The 20,114-nt window shown below is 52.1% G+C and overlaps 1 protein-coding gene across 1 annotated transcript; it reads left to right on the top strand.

Moving 5' to 3' along the window:
- Window positions 1–285: 285 nt before the first annotated feature.
- On the top strand, window positions 286–18,578 carry LOC309400346 (protein yippee-like 3). Its single transcript, XM_081968778.1, has 4 exons — window positions 286–451; window positions 1,781–1,824; window positions 17,927–18,035; window positions 18,264–18,578. Exons 1-4 carry the CDS (start codon window positions 335–337, stop codon window positions 18,351–18,353), a joined length of 360 nt encoding a protein of 119 aa, XP_081824904.1. The 5' UTR covers window positions 286–334; the 3' UTR covers window positions 18,354–18,578.
- Window positions 18,579–20,114: the final 1,536 nt, after the last annotated feature.

Below are 20,114 nucleotides of genomic sequence, written 5' to 3' on the forward strand. Positions count from 1 at the left end.
ACTTCAACTTGTCTCATCTTTTTCTCTATTCTCATTTCTCTCTCATTAAAGGGTCCCCAATAGCCTTATTTTTGAAAGCATGTGGTATTGTTTTATTTAGATACCAGACTGGTTACACAGAACCTGACCAGTTCTCAGAGCTAAGAAACAAAATCTTGGCATTCTGACTCTAGGTCTGTAAGCTATCACTTCTGACAGGTTCTCTATAAGTTGGTGATCTGCCTCATCCTCTTTTTAAGGGGTTTCATCTGCCCTACTCCAGTGCCTCCTCCAGGAGCTGTTTGGTTCTCCACAACTCTCCTGCAGCTTTTCTCCAGGTGTGACTCCCACCACAATGGTGAGGCTGTCCAAGCCCAAAACTTTTCAGGCCTATGTGGACAACTGTCACCGTCGCTACAGTTGTGTGCATTGCCAGGCCCACCTGGCTAATCACGAGAACCTCATCTCCAAGGTACAAAAATGGGAATGGGATACCCCTGCTACACTCCTCCAGAGAAGATCACAGCGTCCAAGCAAAAGGGGCTGCTGTGCCTTGGTTAGCTCATTTTTTAAAAAAGAAAGAAAAATATAAAGCGGTTTATTACCAAAGAACATAATACAGAAAGACACCAAAAAAAGGACAGACATATTTCCTTATCTTATACCCAGTGGTGGGCTGCTGCCGGTTCGGACCGGTATCCCATCCTATATTGCAGTGCTTAGGAAGCTGTGCATATGCGTGGAAGGCCAGCACATTTTTGGTGCTGGGCGAACTGGTTGTTACATTATGTGACGTCCACCTCTGCTTATACCCCACTGTGAGATTACTACTATGAATTTTCTGTGTTCCTTTAAAATTTGTCAGTCCCGCCACAAGTAAGTACAGGTAGTCCTCAACTTAACAACCATTCATTTAGTGACCATTTGAAGTTACAGCAGCACTGAAAAAGTGACTTACAACTGAACCTTGCAGTTACAACTGCTGCAGCATCCCCATGGTCACGTCATCAAAATTTGAGCCTTCCCAGTTGGCTTCTGACAAGCAAAGTCAATGGGGGAAGCCAGATTCGCTTAACAGCCACATGACTCACAGTGATTCACTAGTCTCAATTGTGGTCATAAGATGAGGACTACCTGTAAGTCATTTCAGGATCAGGGTCAAAGAATGTCTTAAACATTTTTACCCTAACATAGCAATATTAATGTTGTAAGTTAAATACAGAGGCCTGGGATTGTGGATTATAGATTAATATAGATTAAGCAAACCAAACTCTGACAGGCATGGTTTATTTGGAGAAATCACCACCTCCGAAGCAAAAAACAATTTAAATCTGGAAGCTTCTCCTCTGGGAATAATGCAGTTAAAAACAGGCAAAAGGGGGGGGGGGGGGCTCCAAGCCGCCGCCGCCGCCGCCAACTGCAACTTCATGTCTCTTTCCAGAGCCACCTTACTGATGCTGTAGAATTGTCTGGGCAGTAAAAAATGGGACATTATTTGGGGCTAGAAAAAGGAAAGGGATGAGGAGAAGGGCATGGGGTGGGTGGGTGGGTGGGAGGTTTATAGAAGGCAATTAGTTCTTTCAGAGAGGCCTGCCTAGACTTCTCTGCCACCTCCACCCTAGTTCTCAAGGGCAACAGGTCTCAGCTGCAGCTGATTAATCATTAAATTCAATTTCATGGGTGGCAAGGAGGAGAAATATGGTAACTGGTAAGTATTCAGGGTTGGTGGGAGGCATTTGTTTAATAGGGGCAGGAAAGTATTTTGTTTTTGATCTATGCCCTGTTCTCTTTTTTGTTACAGTCTTTTCAAGGAAGCCAAGGACGGGCATACCTGTTCAACTCTGTGTGAGAGTCACAAAGGAGGAGCATATTTTGGAAGAAAAATTAAATATGTTGCACATAGGTTTTCCCTCTCATAGGACCTTTAGCTATATTAAGTTGGCCGCCCCTAACCTTTGCAACCTGGCCGCCCATCTGGAGGGGAAGAAGGGAACTGGGCCATGTGAGTGGTGGGCCAGGCACGTGCATGCACACAGCCTCTGCACAAGTGGCAGGCTGGCACACACAAGTGTGAATACCCACCAGCCCACTGCTTACGAAAGTTGAGCTGTGCATGCGCACTCCAGCCAGCCACTCACGTGGCCCAATTCCAAATAGGCCACGGCCCGGTAGTAGACTGTGGCCCCAGGGGTTGGGGACCCTTTTGTTAAGTGCGATCATCTGAGGCCAGGACAGATGAGATGGGAGTTTTAGTTTACCATCAGAAGAGCAGCAGGTCCTTGCTATATCCTAATTCTATGTCTGAATGCCTATTGAGCTGGTAACTCCTCTTGTCCTGCTATACTGCATCTTCTGTAAGGACTCACCGACTCAATTCATAACACCTTAGCCGATAAATACTGATCTTTTTTATGTGCAACTACTGTTATCAGATTGGTATGAAGTAGTTTCTCTGAATGTGGCCAAATTCTGCTATGCTGTATGTAAAATTAGGCAAACTTTAGCTGCCAACTGTTAATCCACTACCAATTGCAATATATTATTCTGTCTGTCTTTTATTTATATTTTTTACTGTTATTTTTTGAATGTTTTTATTTGTTGGTCTGTGACCGTAATAAAGATTGATTGAGGTAGTATTTAGTCAGTACTCATATCCACAGCAGAGATGAATTCATTCAACCAAATAATCCTCTATTGAGGAAAATATAACTACCTGAAAGAAAAGATCTCACACTGAAGTCCTTCCTCTACCATGGTTCCTTTGGGGCGTCCATAGCTTTCTGGGGCTTGAAGGACCAGCAGAAGAGACAATCTCTCATTTTCATTGAATCTTAGCTGAAACAAAGGAAAGCAGAAGCAATTAAGCTATTAAGATAGTAGAATGAGAGAAGGTGGGGAATAGGTTTCAGTAAAAGATAACCTAATAGGCAAATCTCCTTTTTCCAAAACAGTCAACCCAGCAGGAATGGGGGGCATTTAGATAAAATTCAAAGACATAAAAGGCGTAACAAGGTCTCTGCAAGATGTTTTATTTACATACAGTTTAAACCTTGGCAGTAATCCAGGTACAGAGAACACTTTGGCAGCAATCCAGCCTGCCGAGGTCCAGATAACACATTGGCAGCAATCCAGCCTGCCGAGGTCCAGATACCAGATACCAGCTTGGCAGCAATCCAGCCTGCCGAGGTATGACACAGATTTGAAAGCGTCTCCAACTCTAATGATCAGTTGATTCCTGCAAAACAACTGTCGGAAAGTCCCTCCTTAAATAATTAATTAATTTAATTTATTAAACTTCTAGACCGCCCCCTCTCCCCGAAGGGACTCGGGGCGGTGTACAGGTACAAATTTAAAAAACCATACACTCGATAATATACATAACTAAAATTGCATTAAATATCCCCTGTACAAATTTATAAGAATTAAAAACATTAAACCTTAAAACCAAATCATAAAATTTAAAAATACAAACTGAGGAGGGAAAGGTGGAATTAGGCCAGGCCGGCTAGATGAAACAGGTGGGTTTTGAGTTTCCGGCGGAAGGAGCGGAGGTCCGTAGTCGTTCTAATGTCAGGGGGAAGGTCATTCCAGAGGGTCGGGCCCATCACAGAGAAGGCCCTTCCCCTGGGTGTCGGCCGAAGGGATGTATGGGGCAGGATACGATCCCGCAAATAGCTAGGTCCTGTGCCATGGAGCGCTTTGAAGATGATAATCAACACCTTGAAATCACCCGAAAAGCCACAGGCAGCCAGTGTAGCTCGCACAGGAGAGGTGTTACGTGGGAGTATCTAAGGACTCCCGAAACTACCCGCGCGGCCGCATTCTGAACCAACTGCAGCCTTCGGGTGCATCTCAAGGGGAGCCCCATGTAGAGAGCATTGCAGTAGTCTAGCCGGGACGTCACAAGCGCATGAGTGACTGTGCGAAGTGCACTCCGATTCAATAGGGGACACAATTGGCGCGCCAGGCGAACCTGGTGAAACGCCCCCCTGGCCACGGCTGTCACATGGTCGTCCATTGACAGCCGGGTATCTAGAAGGACGCCCAAATTGCGTACCCGATCCACGGGGGCCAGATGTTCGCCGCCAATGGCCAGTGATGGAGTAAGCTGGTTGAACCGGGGCACCGGTAGCCACAGCCACTCAGTCTTCGACGGGTTGAGCTTGAGTCTGTTACTTCCCATCCAGATCCGTACGGCTTCCAGACACCGGGACATCACTTCGATGGCATCATTGGGGTGGTTTGGGGTAGAGATGTACAGCTGGGTGTCATCCGCGTACAGATGGCAATCTACCCCAAACCCACGAATGATCTCGCCCAGTGGCTTCATATATGCATTGAACAGGAGAGGCGAGAGGACTGACCCTTGTGGCACCCCACAAGTGAGTGGCCTCGAGGTCGACCTCTGCCCCCCTGCCAATACAAATTGCGCTTGGCCAGAGAGGTAGGAGGAGAACCACCGCAAAACGGTGCCCCTCACCCCCAACCCCTCCAGTCGATGCAATAGGATACCATGGTCGATGGTATCAAAAGCCGCTGAGAGGTCTAATAGGACCAGGATGGGGGAGCAGCCCCCATCTCTGGCCCTCCAGAGATCATCCACCAACGCGACCAATGCCGTCTCCGTGCTGTGGCCGGGCCGGAAACCAGACTGGTGCGGGTCCAGATAATCAGTTTCCTCCAAGTGGCGTGGAAACTGTTGTGCCACCACACTCTCTACAACCTTCGCCAGAAAGCAAAGGTTGGAGATGGGACGGTAGTTGGCTAACAAAGCTGGGTCCAGGGAAGGCTTCTTGAGGAGGGGCCTCACCACCGCCTCTTTCAGGACGGCCGGCAGGAACCCCTCACTCAAAGAATCGTTGACTAACTCCTGGAGCCAGCCTCGTGTGACCTCCCAGGATGCCAGTACAAGCCAGGAGGGACACGGGTCCAGTAAACATGTGGTGGCTCGCAGTAGCCTACGCAACCTGTCCATATCGTCGGAAGTAACAGAGTCAAACTCATCCCAGAATGGAACCTCAAGACCCGCCTCCGACGTCCCCTCCAGACCACTAGTAGGGACCAACTCGCTTCGAATCTGAGCGATTTTGTCCTGCAGATACTCCCCAAATTCCTCTGCTCTACCCTGCAAAGGCGCTTCCCGCGGCCTCTGTTGAAGGAGGGAGCGGGTTACCCCAAACAGGGTGGCAGGGCGGTTATCTGCGGACGCAATAAGAGTGGCACAATACTGACGCTTGGCCACTCTTAATGCCACTAGGTAAGTCTGTAAATGGGCTCTCACCTGTGTTCGGTCAGATTCAGAGCGTGACGATCTCCATCTGCTCTCTAGGCGTCTCTTGTGGCGCTTCATCACCCTCAGCTCCTCAGTGAACCAAGGAGCCTGGGTGGTTCGCTGCCGCAAGAGAGGCTGCAAAGGCGCAACCCGGTCCAACACCCCAGTGGCCGCACTATTCCATGCAGCCACTAGGTCCTCCATCCGGTTGCGGAACAAGGCTACAGGAAATGGCCCGAGCTCCGTCTGGAATCTGTCAGGTTCCATCAGGCGCCTGGGGCGGAACCATCTTGGACATTCCGGTTCCGCCTCCCTGCGGTGGGGAGTAGCGGCTGGAAAGTCGAGCCGGAGAAGTGAGTGATCTGACCATGACAGGGGTGTGATGGCTAAATCCCCTACTCCCAGATCACTCCTCCACCGGCCAGAGACAAAGATAAGATTCAGTGTGTGTCCTCCCTCATGTGTAGGGCCCTGAATTATTTGGGTCAGGTCCATGGCTGTCATGGAGGCCATGAACTCCCGAGCTACCTCGGATGACTCCCCTACCGATGGCAAGTTAAAGTCTCCCATGACCAACAGTCTGGGGGTTTCAACTGCCATCTCGGCGATCACCTCGAGGAGCTCGGGCAGGGCTGCTGATGCATAGCGAGGAGCCAGGTATACAATCAGCAAGCCCAACTGCCTCCCTGGGCCCCACTTCACGCACAGGGACTCACAACCGGTTATCTGTGGCACAGTGGTCTCTCTCGGCTCAAGACCTTCCCTCACAATGACCGCTACCCCACCACCCCTGCCTAGTGCCCGTGACTGATGAAATGCTCGGTAACCTGGCGGGCACATTTCCACGAGAGGGAGACCTCCCTCATGGCCCAGCCAGGTCTCCGCAATTCCTGCCAGGTCCGGCTCCTCCTCCGACACCAAGTCGTTAATGAGGGGGGCTTTGTTGGCAACAGACCTGGCATTGCATAACATCAGTCTCAGGCCCTGGCTCTGTAGGTCCTGACCACTTAGATTGCGGGGGTTGGGACATATGATCGGCCGTAACCAACGACCACGGTCTCCCCACCGGTGATGAGATCTCTGTCTACCCTCGCACCCGCCCCTCCCCACGACCGTTGGAATGGAAAAACCCTCTTCTGGAGTATTGCTGCTCCCCCCCCTTAACGGCTTCGCTCACTTCCTTGCTAACTCCACCCTCCGGCTTGGCACTGGTCCCTCCCTCAGCCTGACTAGCCTCTCCCCCCACCCTAGAACCCCCTAAAAGACGAATTAAAAATTTGGATAAAAACCCCCTAAAGCTACGCCTCGCCCATAGCCTCAAATAGCCTTGAGAGGAGCCTGATTACAATCACCTGAATCCAATCATCTCTTGTAAATGCGTAGCTGTTCTCTCCGTCTATCAGCTCTCCGTTGCCTGGCATCCAGAAACCACTCCCTTGTCTCCTCCCCACTGCTCCAAGGCATGACATCAGGAGCACACTCCCTTTGGCTTTCACCACTGCTCCATGCCTCAGGCGCCTCTTGGTGGCCAACCAGCCTCTCTGATCCCTGCTCGGAGTCGGAACCCTGTCCAGGGTCCTCCACATCCTCCACAGCCAACTCATAGGGACCCTCGCTGTCGGAGTCTGGTGGCAGCTCCAACGGATTCTGCTGGGCCACAACACTATCCCGCACCGCAGGGCCCTGCCCTCAGGTCTGACGCTCGGGATGTGGCCTCGAGGGATATTGCGCATGATAGGCTCACACCAGAGCAGGGGCATGCACAGCCATCACATCGGTCCAGGTCCCCCCGTCCGACCCCTCGTCCGTCCAGTCTACCAAATACTGGAACCGTCCCTTGAGCCATCTCGAGTCATGGATCCGGATCACTTTGTGCGGTGGCCGCGTGTCCACCTCACGCGATGACAGCTGGGGGGAAGAGGGTTGGCGGAGAGGACAAGCCGAACGCTCAGGGATCAGGAGCGAGCGATGGAACACCAGGTGCACTCGCATCGAGTGTGGGAGGGTCAGCCGATAGGGGAACGGCCCAAGATACCGGTGGTCCAACTTCTTAGTCGGCCGGTGGGACGGAAGATGCTGCATGGACAGCCACACGCGATCTCCCACAGCCAACTCCGGCACCGCACGTCGAGACTTATCTGCTACCCTTTTGTAGTCCTCCTTTGCCTGATTCAGATAGCGGCACACCACTTGGTGGACCGCCTGGAGCTCAGAGAGGAAGTCCTGCTCTGCGGGGACTGGAGAGTCCACTGGGGTGAGAGGGAAAAAGCGAGGGTGGTACCCGACATTAGCCATGAAGGGCGTTGTCCGTGTGGAGGTGTGCTGAGAGTTGTTAAACGCGAACTCTGCCACGGCCAGGTACTCCGCCCAGTTGTTCTGCTGCTGATTCACGAAGCAGCGCAGATATTGTTTCAAAATCCCAATCACCTTCTCCGTCCACCCATCGGTTTCGGGATGGTGTGCCGAGGACAAACAAACCTGGACATCTAGAGCCACCATCAGCCCTTTCCAGAACTGGGCCGTGAATTGTGTCCCACGATCTGATACGACCCGGTCAGGTAGGCCGTGCAGCCAGAACACGTGCTGGATGAACATGCGGGTGGTGGCACGGGCTGTCGGCAATCTCTGACAGGGGATGAAATGCACCAGCTTGGTGAGCATGTCCACCACCACGAGGACCGTGGTAAAACCTGAAGACGGAGGCAGTTCCGTCAAGAAGTCCATGGACACGGCCCCCCAGGGTCTGTCCGGGGTCAGCAATGGCTGCAACAAGCCTGGAGGAGCTCCCGTTGCTGACTTGGCCTGTCGACACTGCAGTACATCTGCACGTCATGTCGCAAGTGGGGCCACCAGAAAGTATGGGAGACCAGGTGCAATGTCTTGAAAAGGCCAAAATGTCCCGCTGCTGGAGTGTCATGACACTGGGAGAGAACCAGTCCATGGAGGGGCCCTGCAGGCACATAGAGCCAGTCCTGATACCTCAAAAGGTCATCGTCCAAGGTCCACGGGGAAGCCGGCCCTACCTCTGCACGCTGTTGTTCCACCCACTCGTCGTCCCACTGCGCATCCCGTATCAGAGACCATAAGTCCACGGGTTCATGAACTGCAGTGAAGGAATCGACGGGTAGAACAGTCCGGGGTGGAAGTGAGTCTGCAGGGTCAGAGTACTCCAGTTTCCTAGACAGGGCATCCACCCTTTGATTCAGCGCACTAGGAATGTACGTCACTTTAAAATTGAACCGGGCAAAGAACAGAGACCACCGGATCTGGCGTTAGTTCAGTTTACGCGGCGTGGTCAAAAACTCTAAATTCCGATGGTCCGTCCGGATCTCGACCTGATGCCTGGCCCCCTCCAGGTGATGCCTCCAGGCCTCGAACGCCACCTTGATAGCCAACAACTCCAGATGGTGTAATTGCGCTCGGAAGGATTGAGTTTCCGAGAGTAGTAAGCACAAGGGACGTGTGGTAGTAGTAAGCATCAGGGGCGTGAGCCTGCAGTAACACCGCCCCCACCATGATGTCAGACGCATCCGCCTCCACTACAAATGGACAATGGGGATCAGGGTGCTTCAGGATTGGCTCCCTCATAAAAGCACGCTTCAGGGCCACGAATGCCTGTTGCTCCGTGGGCCCCCAGCAAAACGGCACTTTCTTTTGCAGGAGCCGAGTGAGGGGCGCGGTCAAGAAAGCAAAGCTGGGAATGAAGGTCTGGTAATAGTTGGCAAACCTGAGGAATTTCTGAACATCCTTCATACGTCGGGGAGGTTGCCAACTACGTAGCGCCTCCACCTTGCCCGGCTCCATCGCAATTCCTTCAGGGGAGATACGGTGCCCCAGGAACTCGATAGTAGTCTGCCAGAACTGACACTTCTCCAGCTTGGCAAATAAACAATGTTCTCAGAGTTGCTGCAAGACCAGACGCAAGTGATGTTGATGATCCCTCCGGGATGTCGAGTAGATCAAGATGTTGTCCAGGTAAATGACGACAAACTGATCCAAAAGGTCCCGGAAGTTGTCATTCATGAAGTGTTGGAAGACTGCCGGGGCATTGGTCAACCCGAACGGCATGACTGTGTACTCGAAATGTCCCTACCGGGTGCCAAAGGCCGTCTTCCATTCGTCCCCCGCCCTGACTCGGACCAGGTTGTAAGCACCATGCAAGTCCAGTTTTGTGAACACCGTTGCCTCCCGGAGCCGCTCCAACAACTCAGGAATCAGGGGCAGCGGGTAACGGTTACGTACCGTGATGGCATTCAGGCGCCGGTAATTGCAACAGAGTCTCAGATCCCCAGTCTTCTTTTTCACGAACAAAACTGGGGCAGACAAGGGCGAGGATGAAGGCCGGATAAACCCCCGGGTGAGGTTCTTGTCAAGAACGTCCCGCAATGCGGACAACTCTGGCTCGGACATGGAGTACAGATGACCTGTAGGGAGTTTCGCATCAGGTACCAGGTCGATGGGACAGTCATAAGGCTGGTGTGGCGGCAGTTGATCCGCCTCCTGTTCGCTGAAGACATCCGCGAACTCCGCTAAACCCGGCGGCAGGTCCACCTTTGGCGAGCTGGGTACCTGGGCCGCATAACTGACATAATTCGCTGAGATAATCCTGCAAGGAGCCACGGCCCTGCTGCAGCAACTTGAGTAGTATAGTGGCTGTTTTCCCTTTAATGGGATCATCATACATCAGCCCGAGATGGTTACAAAAACCCTGGAAATCATCCAGGAAAGGGCTAGGCTGAGATAGCAATGGAGTAGCCCAACGAGCTGCTGTGCCTGAGAGCAAACTGATAATAAATCCTACCTTCGTCCGGTCGGTGGGAAAGTCCTCCGCTCTCAAGCTGATAAACAGCTGGCATTGTCCCAAGAACGCTGCAAACATAGCTTGTTTGCCATCGAACTTGTCTGGTGTAGCCACTGGGCATTTCCTCCTTGGCTGGGGGGGGGGGGGAAGGGTTAGCAAGCCCCTGGAGCTGAGAGACCTGACCAACCAGCAAAGCAATCTGTTGAGCCAACTGGGCATTTTCAGCCTGTAGTCGCTCCATTGCAGCTTAATGGAGCTTCGTTTGGGGCAGGAATCAATCTGTTCTGACTCCCCCCTTCTCATATACCAAATCACTCCGAAACAAGGTCTCTGCAAGATGTTTTATTTACATACAGTTTAAACCTTGGCAGTAATCCAGGTACACAGAACACTTTGGCAGCAATCCAGCCTGCCGAGGTACGACACAGATTTGAGAGCGTCTCCAACTCTAATGATCAGTTGATTCCTGCAAAACAACTGTCGGAAAGTCCCTCCTTAAATAGCCTTGAGAGGAGCCTGATTACGATCACTTGAATCCAATCATCTCTTTAAATGCGTAGCTGTTCTCTCCGTCTATCAGCTCTCTATTGCCTGGCATCCACAACACCACACCTACCCAGCCGGTCATTAGGGCAGATAACCCTTGTTAAAAAACACCGAGAACCACAAACCCCTTTTGACATATCTCTCTCTCCCCCCTCTTCCCTCTGTATCTCTCTGTGTGTGTCTCTCTCTCCCCCCTCTCTGTATCTCTTTCTCTCTCTGTGTCTCCCCCTTCTGTATCGCGCTCTCTCTCTGTCTTTCCCTCCCTTCTCTCTGTCTGTCTCTCTTCTCTATCTCCCCCCTCTCTCCGTCTCTCTCTGTGTGTGTCTCCCCCTGTTAGATATTAACATATATCACGGCAAGTCTCCTCTCTGGTCCGCCGCTACGGCGGGAAACAGGTATCGCTCTGATTGGTCGAGAGGCGTACCCGATCCCTATAAAAGGGGAACCCTCAGACCACAGAGCAAGCTGGATCACTACTACTACTAATAAAGAGCTGTTAAGTCACTACGTGTCCGGAGTCTGTTCTCTCGTTGCCCGAATCTAACATTGGCGACGAGGATGGGATCGAGAGACAGATAGGACGAAGAAAGCTACCTCCAGAATCCCAGGATTCGATCCAGCCCAGGAATTTGGCAGAAATTCCGGCAGCCATCTCAGGCCATCGCAGCGCGGCAAATTCAACGCAGAGAAGATGGCGATGCACACTCTTCCCGCTCCGTTCGACCCGATGAACGACCAATGGGAGGCATACATGATTCGTTTCGAGTGTTTTCTCGAAGCAAACGAATACACGGGAATAACCGATTCCCGAAAGAAGAACATTTTCCTCAGCTACTGTGGGCGAGAAGTTTTCAACACGGCCAGAGACCTCTCCGAGCCTACACCGATACAAGCGGTATCATGGGCGGCGCTACAACAGACGCTGCAAACTCATTACGCGCCAAAACCTTCCCGCCACGTTTGCCGCCAGGAATTCAACACGCGGAACCAGAAGGCGGGAGAATCAATCAACCAATATGTTGCAGCCCTACGTAAAGCAGCGACTCACTGCGAGTTCAGGGATCTGGACAAGCATATCCTGGCAAGACTTGTTTGTGGGTTAAGGGACATTTCGCTACAAAAAAGACTGTTGGCAAATCCAAATTTAACCCTACAAATAGCGCTAAACGAAGCAAGGGCGTCCGAATCAGCGGAAAGATCATCGGAAACCATACAACGCGGGTTCAACGCGAGCCAGCCAGCACCCAGACACGCCAGAGTCCACTATGAGGACACCAATCCAGATTTCGAGGATCCCGAGTTCGAGGAAAGTCACCTGATGCGGAGCAGTCACATGAGGCCTGGGGGGAGATCCGGTTTCCGTTTGCCACCCTGCGCAAGCTGCGGAGGGAACCACCCCCGGTCTACCTGTCGCTTCAGGAACGTTGTTTGTTCGCACTGCGATAAACTTGGGCACATCGCACGAGTGTGCCGGAGCGAAGTCCCTGCCTCCTCACGGCAGCCTCCAATGTACCGCCAACAGAAGTCCAACCCAGGGGCTTGGCGAAATCAAAAAGGGTGCCCAGAGAGAAACACATGAGAGTTTACCCAGAGAGAAAATTCCCAAAGAGCTGAAAGGGCGTATTCCCAGAGAGATTACACACAAAGAGCTGAAAGAGCGTTCTACCAGGACGCTCAACGAGAGTATTGCCAGGATACTGATGCAGAGATAGAGTTGACCCAGAGAGAGGAATTGCGAACCTATCTCACCACAATAAGTCAGGTCCGCACCAAGCGGCCTAAAAAGCTGAAAGTCACAGTCCTCTTGGAGGGCTCTCCTTGCGAGCTGGAAGTTGACACAGGATCGTCCCTGACGATCATTTCATGGGCCTCCATGTAAAAGGCTATCCCTAGCCTCAGAAAGAGCCAACTACGTGCACCAGACATTCTACTACGAGACTACCAAGGGAACCGAGTCGCCATCGTGGGCCAAGGTACATTCCAAATTCATTTCAAGGACATCGTAGCCCAGCTGCCCGTGACCATTGCCAGCACGCCGTTACAGAACCTTCTAGGACTAGATTGGTTTGAAGCCCTGGGGTTAGAAGTCACCGGGATCAACGCAGTGGAGTACAGCAGCGCTGAACAGATATTTAAGGAGTTCGAGGATGTGTTCAGCCCCGGTCTTGGTAAGTATGTGGGTAAACCTATCTCATTCAATTTAGACCCAAAAGTGGGGCCAATCCGACTCAAACCGAGACGAGTGCCTTTTGCACTCCGCCCAAAAATAGATAAAGAGATCGATAAATTAGTAGAGCAAGGAATCCTTGAGCCGGTGGATCACGCGCGCTGGGAAACTCCCATTGTGACCCCAGTCAAACCAAACGGGTCAGTCCGCATCTGCGCGGACTATAAATGCACAATTAATGTCGCGCTACAACAAAGCGCATATCCTGTGCCAGTAGTACAACACTTATTGCATTCGTTGGGGCCAGGAAAAATATTTGCTAAACTAGACATGGCACAAGCTTACCAGCAATTGCCCGTGGATAGCGCCACAGCGGAGGCCCAAACTATAGTGACGCACAGAGGAGCATTCAAATGCAACCGGCTACAATTCGGTGTGAGTATTGCCCCTGGCCTGTTCCAGAGCGTCATGGAACGGCTTTTGCAAGGGATACCTGGAGTCGTCCCCTATTTCGACGACATCTTGGTGTCCGCTGCAAACGAGGAGCAACTATTAAAAAGACTCAGAACTGTTTTGGCCAGAATCAGAGAGAAGGGTCTCCACCTCAAAAAAGAGAAATGCCAAATTAACGTGCCTAGTGTAGAATTCCTGGGATATAGAATCGATGGTCAGGGAATACACCCCACTTCAAAAAAAATTAAGGCGATCCAGGACGCCCCCACACCACGAAATCAGACCGAGTTGCAGGCCTTCCTCGGACTACTTAACTTCTACAGCGTTTTTCTGAGACAGAAGGTGACCGTTGCTGAGCCATTACATCGACTACTCCAAAAGAACGCAACATGGAGATGGGGACGATCCGAAGCAGCAGCTTTTGCCGCAGTCAAGCGCCTGCTCACCACCGACTCGCTGCTAGTGCAATACAGCCAGACGCTACCACTGGTATTGACCTGCGATGCATCCCCATTCGGCGTCGGCGCAGTCCTCAGCCACAGGATGCCAAACGGGAACGAAGCACCCATCGCATTCTACTCCAGGACTCTTTCGTCGGCCGAGAGGAATTACAGCCAGATGGACAGGGAAGCGTTAGCTGCAGTGGCTGGAGTTAAACGTTTCCACGAATACCTCTACGGCCGCAATTTCGAACTAATTACAGATCATAAACCGCTGTTGGGACTCTTGGCGGGAAACCGCCCCACACCAGTCTCCCTTTCTCCACGCATGACCAGGTGGACTGTTTTCCTGGCTGCGTACTCATACAAGCTGATACATCGACCGGGCTCCACTCTAGGACATGCAGACGCACTCAGCCGTTGCCCACTCCCGGATATTTTGCCAGACCCCACTCCCGAGGTACCGGTTCTGTTAATTGACTGTTTGGACTCAGGACCGGTCTCTTCCTGCGACGTTGCCAGATTCTCTTCTAGGGACAATGTAATAAAGCAAGTTCAAACCTGGGTTTGGAGGGGGTGGCCGAAGGGAAACGTGGGCCCGGAATTCAATCTGTTTTGGGCAAAACGGGATGAACTTTCAGTGTTACAAGGTTGTTTATTGTGGGGGGATCGAGTCGTTATTCCTTATGCGTTACGTAGAAATGTGTTAGAAGCGTTACATGTTGGGCATCCGGGGATCGTTAGAATGAAGGCGTTAGCAAGAAGTTACGTTTGGTGGCCAAACATGGACAAAGAGATAGAGGAATGGGTGGCCACTTGTGATCCGTGCCAAGAATCTAGACCAGCACCCCCTGAAGCACCCGCCACAGAATGGGAGAGGCCTAAAGCACCCTGGTCGCGAATACACATCGATTTCGCAGGGCCAGTCCAAGGTCAGACCTTTCTTATAGTTGTGGATGCATACTCCAAATGGCTAGAAGTAGTCCTAATGACTTCAACTACAGCAGAGGCAGTCATTAAGGTACTACGGCGACTTTTCGCCACTCATGGCCTGCCCGACCTCCTGGTCCCAATAACGGGCCCCAGTTCACGGCCATGCAATTTGAAACGTACTTAGCAGGTCAGGGAATTCGGCATGCCCTCGTCGCGCCATTCCATCCGGCATCGAACGGACAGGCGGAGAGAATGGTGCGATCCGCAAAAGAGGCCCTCGCTAGGATGGGTCCAGGTGATTGGCAAACACGCATTGATCATTACCTCTTAATTCAGCATATTACCCCCAGTGCAACGACGGGTAGGAGCCCCGCTGAACTACTCATGGGCCGCCGTCTACGGTCTCACCTGGACCGTCTTCACCCAAATTACTCTGCCACATCGCCCCCAGACTCTACAAGCAAAATTCGGAATTTTAGCATAGGGGATTCAGTATACGCCCACAACTATGCAGGGGGAACATTGTGGATGCCGGCAAAGGTAATTGGCATCACGGGTCCACGTTCATATTTGCTGGAGCTAGAAGATGGACGGAATTGGAAAAGGCACATAGATCAACTACGGGGTCGTCTGGCACACTCAGACCTACGAACCGAGAACGAAAACTATCTGCCAGCACAAAGTCAACCATCCGAGAGCCCAAACACGGAGGAAAACGACACCATTGAGCCAAGGTTAGAACCAGCGGTCAATCGCGAACCGGAACTACGCCTAAGCAATGAAAGCCTGCAGACCCCCGAACTCGAAGCTGAAAGAACAGGCGAAACCTATCCTGCAACCACTCCCGTTCAACCCGAACTACGGCGTTCCACCCGGGTGAGACAAACACCCACTTATTTGAAAGACTATGTAACTAACCGGAATGCTCCATCTAAGAGGGGAGGGGTGTTAGATATTAACATATATCACGGCAAGTCTCCTCTCTGGTCCGCCGCTACGGCGGGAAACAGGTATCGCTCTGATTGGTCGAGAGGCGTACCCGATCCCTATAAAATGGGAACCCTCAGACCACAGAGCAAGCTGGATCACTACTACTAATAATAAAGAGCTGTTAAGTCACTACGTGTCCGGAGTCTGTTCTCTCGTTGCCCGAATCTAACACCCCCCTCTCCCCCCCTCTATCTCTCTCTGTGTCTCTCTCTCCCATCTGTTTTCCCCCTGTATCTCTGTCTCTGTCTCTCTCTCCCCCCTCTCCCCTCTGTCTGTATCTCTCTGTCTCCTCTCTCTTCCCCCTCTCTGTATCTCTGTGTATGTCTTTCTCTCTCCCCCTCCCTCTCTCTGTATCAAACTCTGTGTGTGTCTCTCTCTCTCCCCCTCTCTCTGTGTGGGCGCCAGCTCCAGCCCGAAGCAGCAGGATGCGAAGGCTGTCTTGAGCACAAATGTGGCGCGAAGGCAAGTACAGAGCTGCTTTGCTCCTGCACTAAGGCTCTGGTGACCCTTCTTCTCCTCTTGTGACCCCCTGACCGGCTGTGGTGGGGCTGGGAGGGTGCGCACCAGAGGAGAAGGAGGAGGAAGAGGAGGGAAGCCTCCACCGCACCCCTCACACGTTCCTCAGCCAGCCCAGATTTCCAAAAAGTTGCCAAGAAGAAAGGGAGCTTCTCGCTCTCTTGGAAAGCCCAGCGAGCTCTCCTTGGGGCTCTTCGCTACTCCTTTTCTTTCTTCTTTTTGGAAATCTTTGCTGGCTGAGGAATGAGCGCAATCTGTGGTAAGGGCTTCCCTCCTCCTCCTCCACCTTCTCCTCTCGCAACCCCCTGGCTGGCTGTGGTGGGGCCGGGAGTGTGCACATGACTGGGGAGACCCGCTGCTGGCCAGGGGGGTCACGAGAGGAAGACGAGGAGCAGAGAAGCCTCCACCATGGCTTGCGCTCGTTCCTCAGCCAGCCCGAATTTCCAAAAAGAAGAAAGAAAAGGAGTAGTGAAGAGCCCCAAGGAGAGCTCACCGGCTTTCTGAGAGAGAGAAGAGACACAGAGACAGGGAGCAAGAGAGATACAGACACACACACACACACACACACACATGCACGTACGCACACACACAGATGTAGAGAAAGACACAGAGAGAGAGAGCTACAGAGAGAGGGGGAGACCGGCTGATGAGTGAGCGTCTTTGGCGAGGGCCCTCCGGCTTTTTCCAAGCCTGACCCCGGGGTGGGAGGGGCCAGCCCCCTTTTCCTGCTGCCCCGAGCTTCTTAAAGCTGTGGCTGGGCGCTGCAGACCCATCCCCCTTTCCGTCATCCCCTCCTCTTGGATTCCATTCCCACCCCACCAGCCCTTGTGTTAGTGAGGCCAGCGTCAGGCCAGTGTCTTGGGGCAGAGAGCAGGTTGCACATCTCCCCCAAGCGACCAAGGCATGCCCAGCACCAACAAGGGCCAAAGAAGCTCCAGAAAGAGTAAGGCACCGGAGAATAAAGCCCTGGTCGCTTCTCCATCCCCCATCATTGCCCTTACCTTCTCAGGCCAGCTGAGAAGTGACTGGGAGGGGAGGGTGAGGGGCGGGGCCAGCTAGTGATGGGACAGGGAGCTGCAACAGAGGGCCCAAAGAGCCACCTGCGACTCTGGAGCTGTGGGTTGCCGACACCCAAACTAGGTATTCATAAGATTTTGCTATTTTGATAGCAGAGCCACAGCCTGGAGGTTAACCAGACCCTCTCCTAATATGCAGGCTCTTGTTTGCGACTGTGCATTGCACAATTGACTTTCACCATAAGGTTAGAAACTATTTTTGGTCTCCTTTCTCCTCAGCTCCAGCCTGTCTCTGTGGCACTGTACTTCAAAAGACCTTAGTAGACCCCAGAACAGAAACCCTGGCCCTCCTTTTCACATGGGAGTTGTTAGCTGACCTCTCTCATTGGGTTGTGCTTCTGAAGCCACTAAGTGACTCTGAAGCTGGACACAATTCAAATCCTGGAATAATCTCCATCTTCATATCCAGTTTGTGAGAAAGTTTTGGGCTTGATCTTATCCTGTTGTGCTTCCAAACCAACCTAAAAGAACTGGAGAAATCAAATCAAATCCCACCTTTTTCCCCACTTGAAGACCAACCCAACCCTGGGCTGTGTCAAGCACCCACAAAGGGAATAGAACCATTGTTCTGGCAGCAATGGGTCAAGCTCCTAAGAACAATTCCATTGATTTCATTTCATTTCATCCCTTGATTGATTTCTTGTCAGTGATTTCAAGGCAAAGTAGAACTCATACTAGGAAAATGAGTGGGACGTACAGTATGTGCCCTGTTAAAACTTAGATGACACTGTGTTTTCTTTTGGCTCCATACAGAGTGAATGTTGGATGTGGCCCAACAGAGGAACGTGTTCTGCTGACGGGCCTGCATGCTGTAGCTGATATATACTGTGAAAATTGCAAGACCACCCTTGGATGGAAATATGTGAGTCGCCTGCTTTGTGCCCTCCTCTTCATCTCCCTCCCTAAAACAACTGCACCACTAATAGCTGGCTTCCACCCGTATCGTTCCTTCCTTCCTTCCTTCCTTCCTTCCTTCCTTCCTTCCTTCCTTCCTTCCTTCCTTCCTTCCTTCCTTCCTTCCTTTCCTCCTCCTCCTCCTCCTCCTCCTCCTCCTCCTCCTCCTCCTCCTCCTCCTCCTCTTCTTCTACAGGAACAGGCCTTTAAGATTAGCCAGAAATACAAGGAGGGCAAATTCATAATTGAACTGAACCACATGATTAAGGACAATGGCTGGGATTGAAAGCCAACCAGCATCTTTGGACAACTGTATGTAAGGGGTGGGGCCTAAGAAATGTTAAATTTCCACCAAACCTGCCTCTACCTTCTCAACCATTGGATTGCCATGCCAGGCACCTCCAGGGGCACATCAGTTGTGAAGGAGGAGGTGGTGCTTTTGCCAGAGACACACACCCACAGTTCAGACATGTTAACTTCCTGTGGCAAAAGGTGGAAGCTCTGGGACACCGTTAGGCCAGGGACCGTGTGCAAGCAGGAACTGGGGGGGGGAGGGGAGAACTATGGCTGGCTCTGTTGTCCAGAGAGAGTCTGTATTAAGAGAAATACAGAGGGGAAATATACAGTGCAAGGGGGAAGGGAAACGTTAGGCGTGTACAGTGTGTGTGTGTGTGTGTGTGTGTGTGTGTGATATAAATAAAAGTATTGAAGTGGTGGAGGTGTATTTTTTCCTTCTTCTACAGGAGGGTAGTTGGTAGATTAGAGCAAGGGAAATAATATAAATTCCTTGGGCAGTTCCCAGTTTAGCTAATTAACCCATAACCACAGAGCTGCGGGGAGGTTAAAAGCCGGCCGGGGGCGTTGGAAGCTGGTGCTGGAGGCCAGCGGGAGCGGTGCTTAGGCTCGGAGCGGCTCAGAGCGGCGGCTGGGAGATGCCGAACATGAAGGGGTTTTATTGACTATCCACCCCTGCTTATCACCCACAGACCATCTGCCTCTTGTTGCCCAACGCGGACCATCCACCAGCCCCATTTGAAGATCTGACCAGCCCTCCATTCCCCCACCAAGAATTGTGGTTTCTGACACCTGATAATCTACCACCCGCACCCAAGCCCTGGCCTGCTACACTGCACTGGACTCAAACATCTACAGCACCTAAAATGGACCCCAGGCCCTGCTTAAGCCATAATTGTCATATATCCGAGGTCAGACCTGCTTCTACTGTGGGAGTCCCCCCTCTCGCAGGTATGGCCCTCCGCCCTTTCGAGGGCCCACCTTGATGACGGATTTATCAATCTAGAGAGGTGGAGGAAGCGGAGACTCAGGGGGTTTTTAACAAAAGTTTTATCTAAATGTTATTTAAATTTTTTAGGGGGTTCCAGGGTGGGGGAGGGGGCTAATCAGGCCAAGAAAGGGGTTAGGGCCAGGCGGACAGGTATGGTTAATAGGGGAGTGAGCGGAGTTGGGGAGGGGGGGAGAAGAATGACATTCCATTAGAGGGTCTTCCCATCTTAACGGTCGTAGGGAGGGGTGGGTGCGTGGATAGACGAAGATTCTGTAACCGGTTGGGTGACCATGGTCGTTGGACACGACCGGTCATTTGTCCCAACCCCCGCACTCTAGGTGGCCAGGGTCTACAGAGCCAGGGCCTGAGGCTGATGTTATGCAACGCGAGGTCCGTTGTCAATAAGGCCCCCCTCATTAATGATTTGATCTCGGAGGGGGTGTCGGACCTCGCAGGGATAATGGAGACCTAGTTGGGCCACGAGGGGGGTCTACCCCTTGTGGAAATGTGCCCACCAGGCTACCGTGCATTCCATCAGCCGCGGGCCCTGAGTAGCGGTGGTGGGGTAGCGGTGATTATAAGGGAGGGACTGGAGCCGAGAGAGTTCACTGTGCCACAGATATCCGGGTGTGAGTCTCTGTGCGTGAGGTGGGGCCCAGGGAAACAGTTGGGCTTGCTGATTGTATACTTGGCTCCTCGCTATGCATCAGCGGCCCTGCCCGAGCTCCTCGAGATGATCGCAGAGATGGCGGTTGAGACCCC

The sequence above is a fragment of the Natrix helvetica genome (genome assembly GCF_964273705.1).
Source record: "Natrix helvetica genome assembly, chromosome: W".
NCBI lineage: Eukaryota > Metazoa > Chordata > Lepidosauria > Squamata > Natricidae > Natrix > Natrix helvetica.

Coding starts and splice junctions, on each gene's coding strand:
- LOC309400346 (XM_081968778.1), top strand. CDS start 335: ATGGTGAGGCTGTCCAAGCCCAAAACTTTTCAGGCCTATGTGGACAAC. Junction 452..1,780: donor ACGAGAACCTCATCTCCAAG/GTACAAAAATGG, acceptor TTTTTGTTACAG/TCTTTTCAAGGAAGCCAAGG. Junction 1,825..17,926: donor GCATACCTGTTCAACTCTGT/GTGAGAGTCACA, acceptor GGCTCCATACAG/AGTGAATGTTGGATGTGGCC.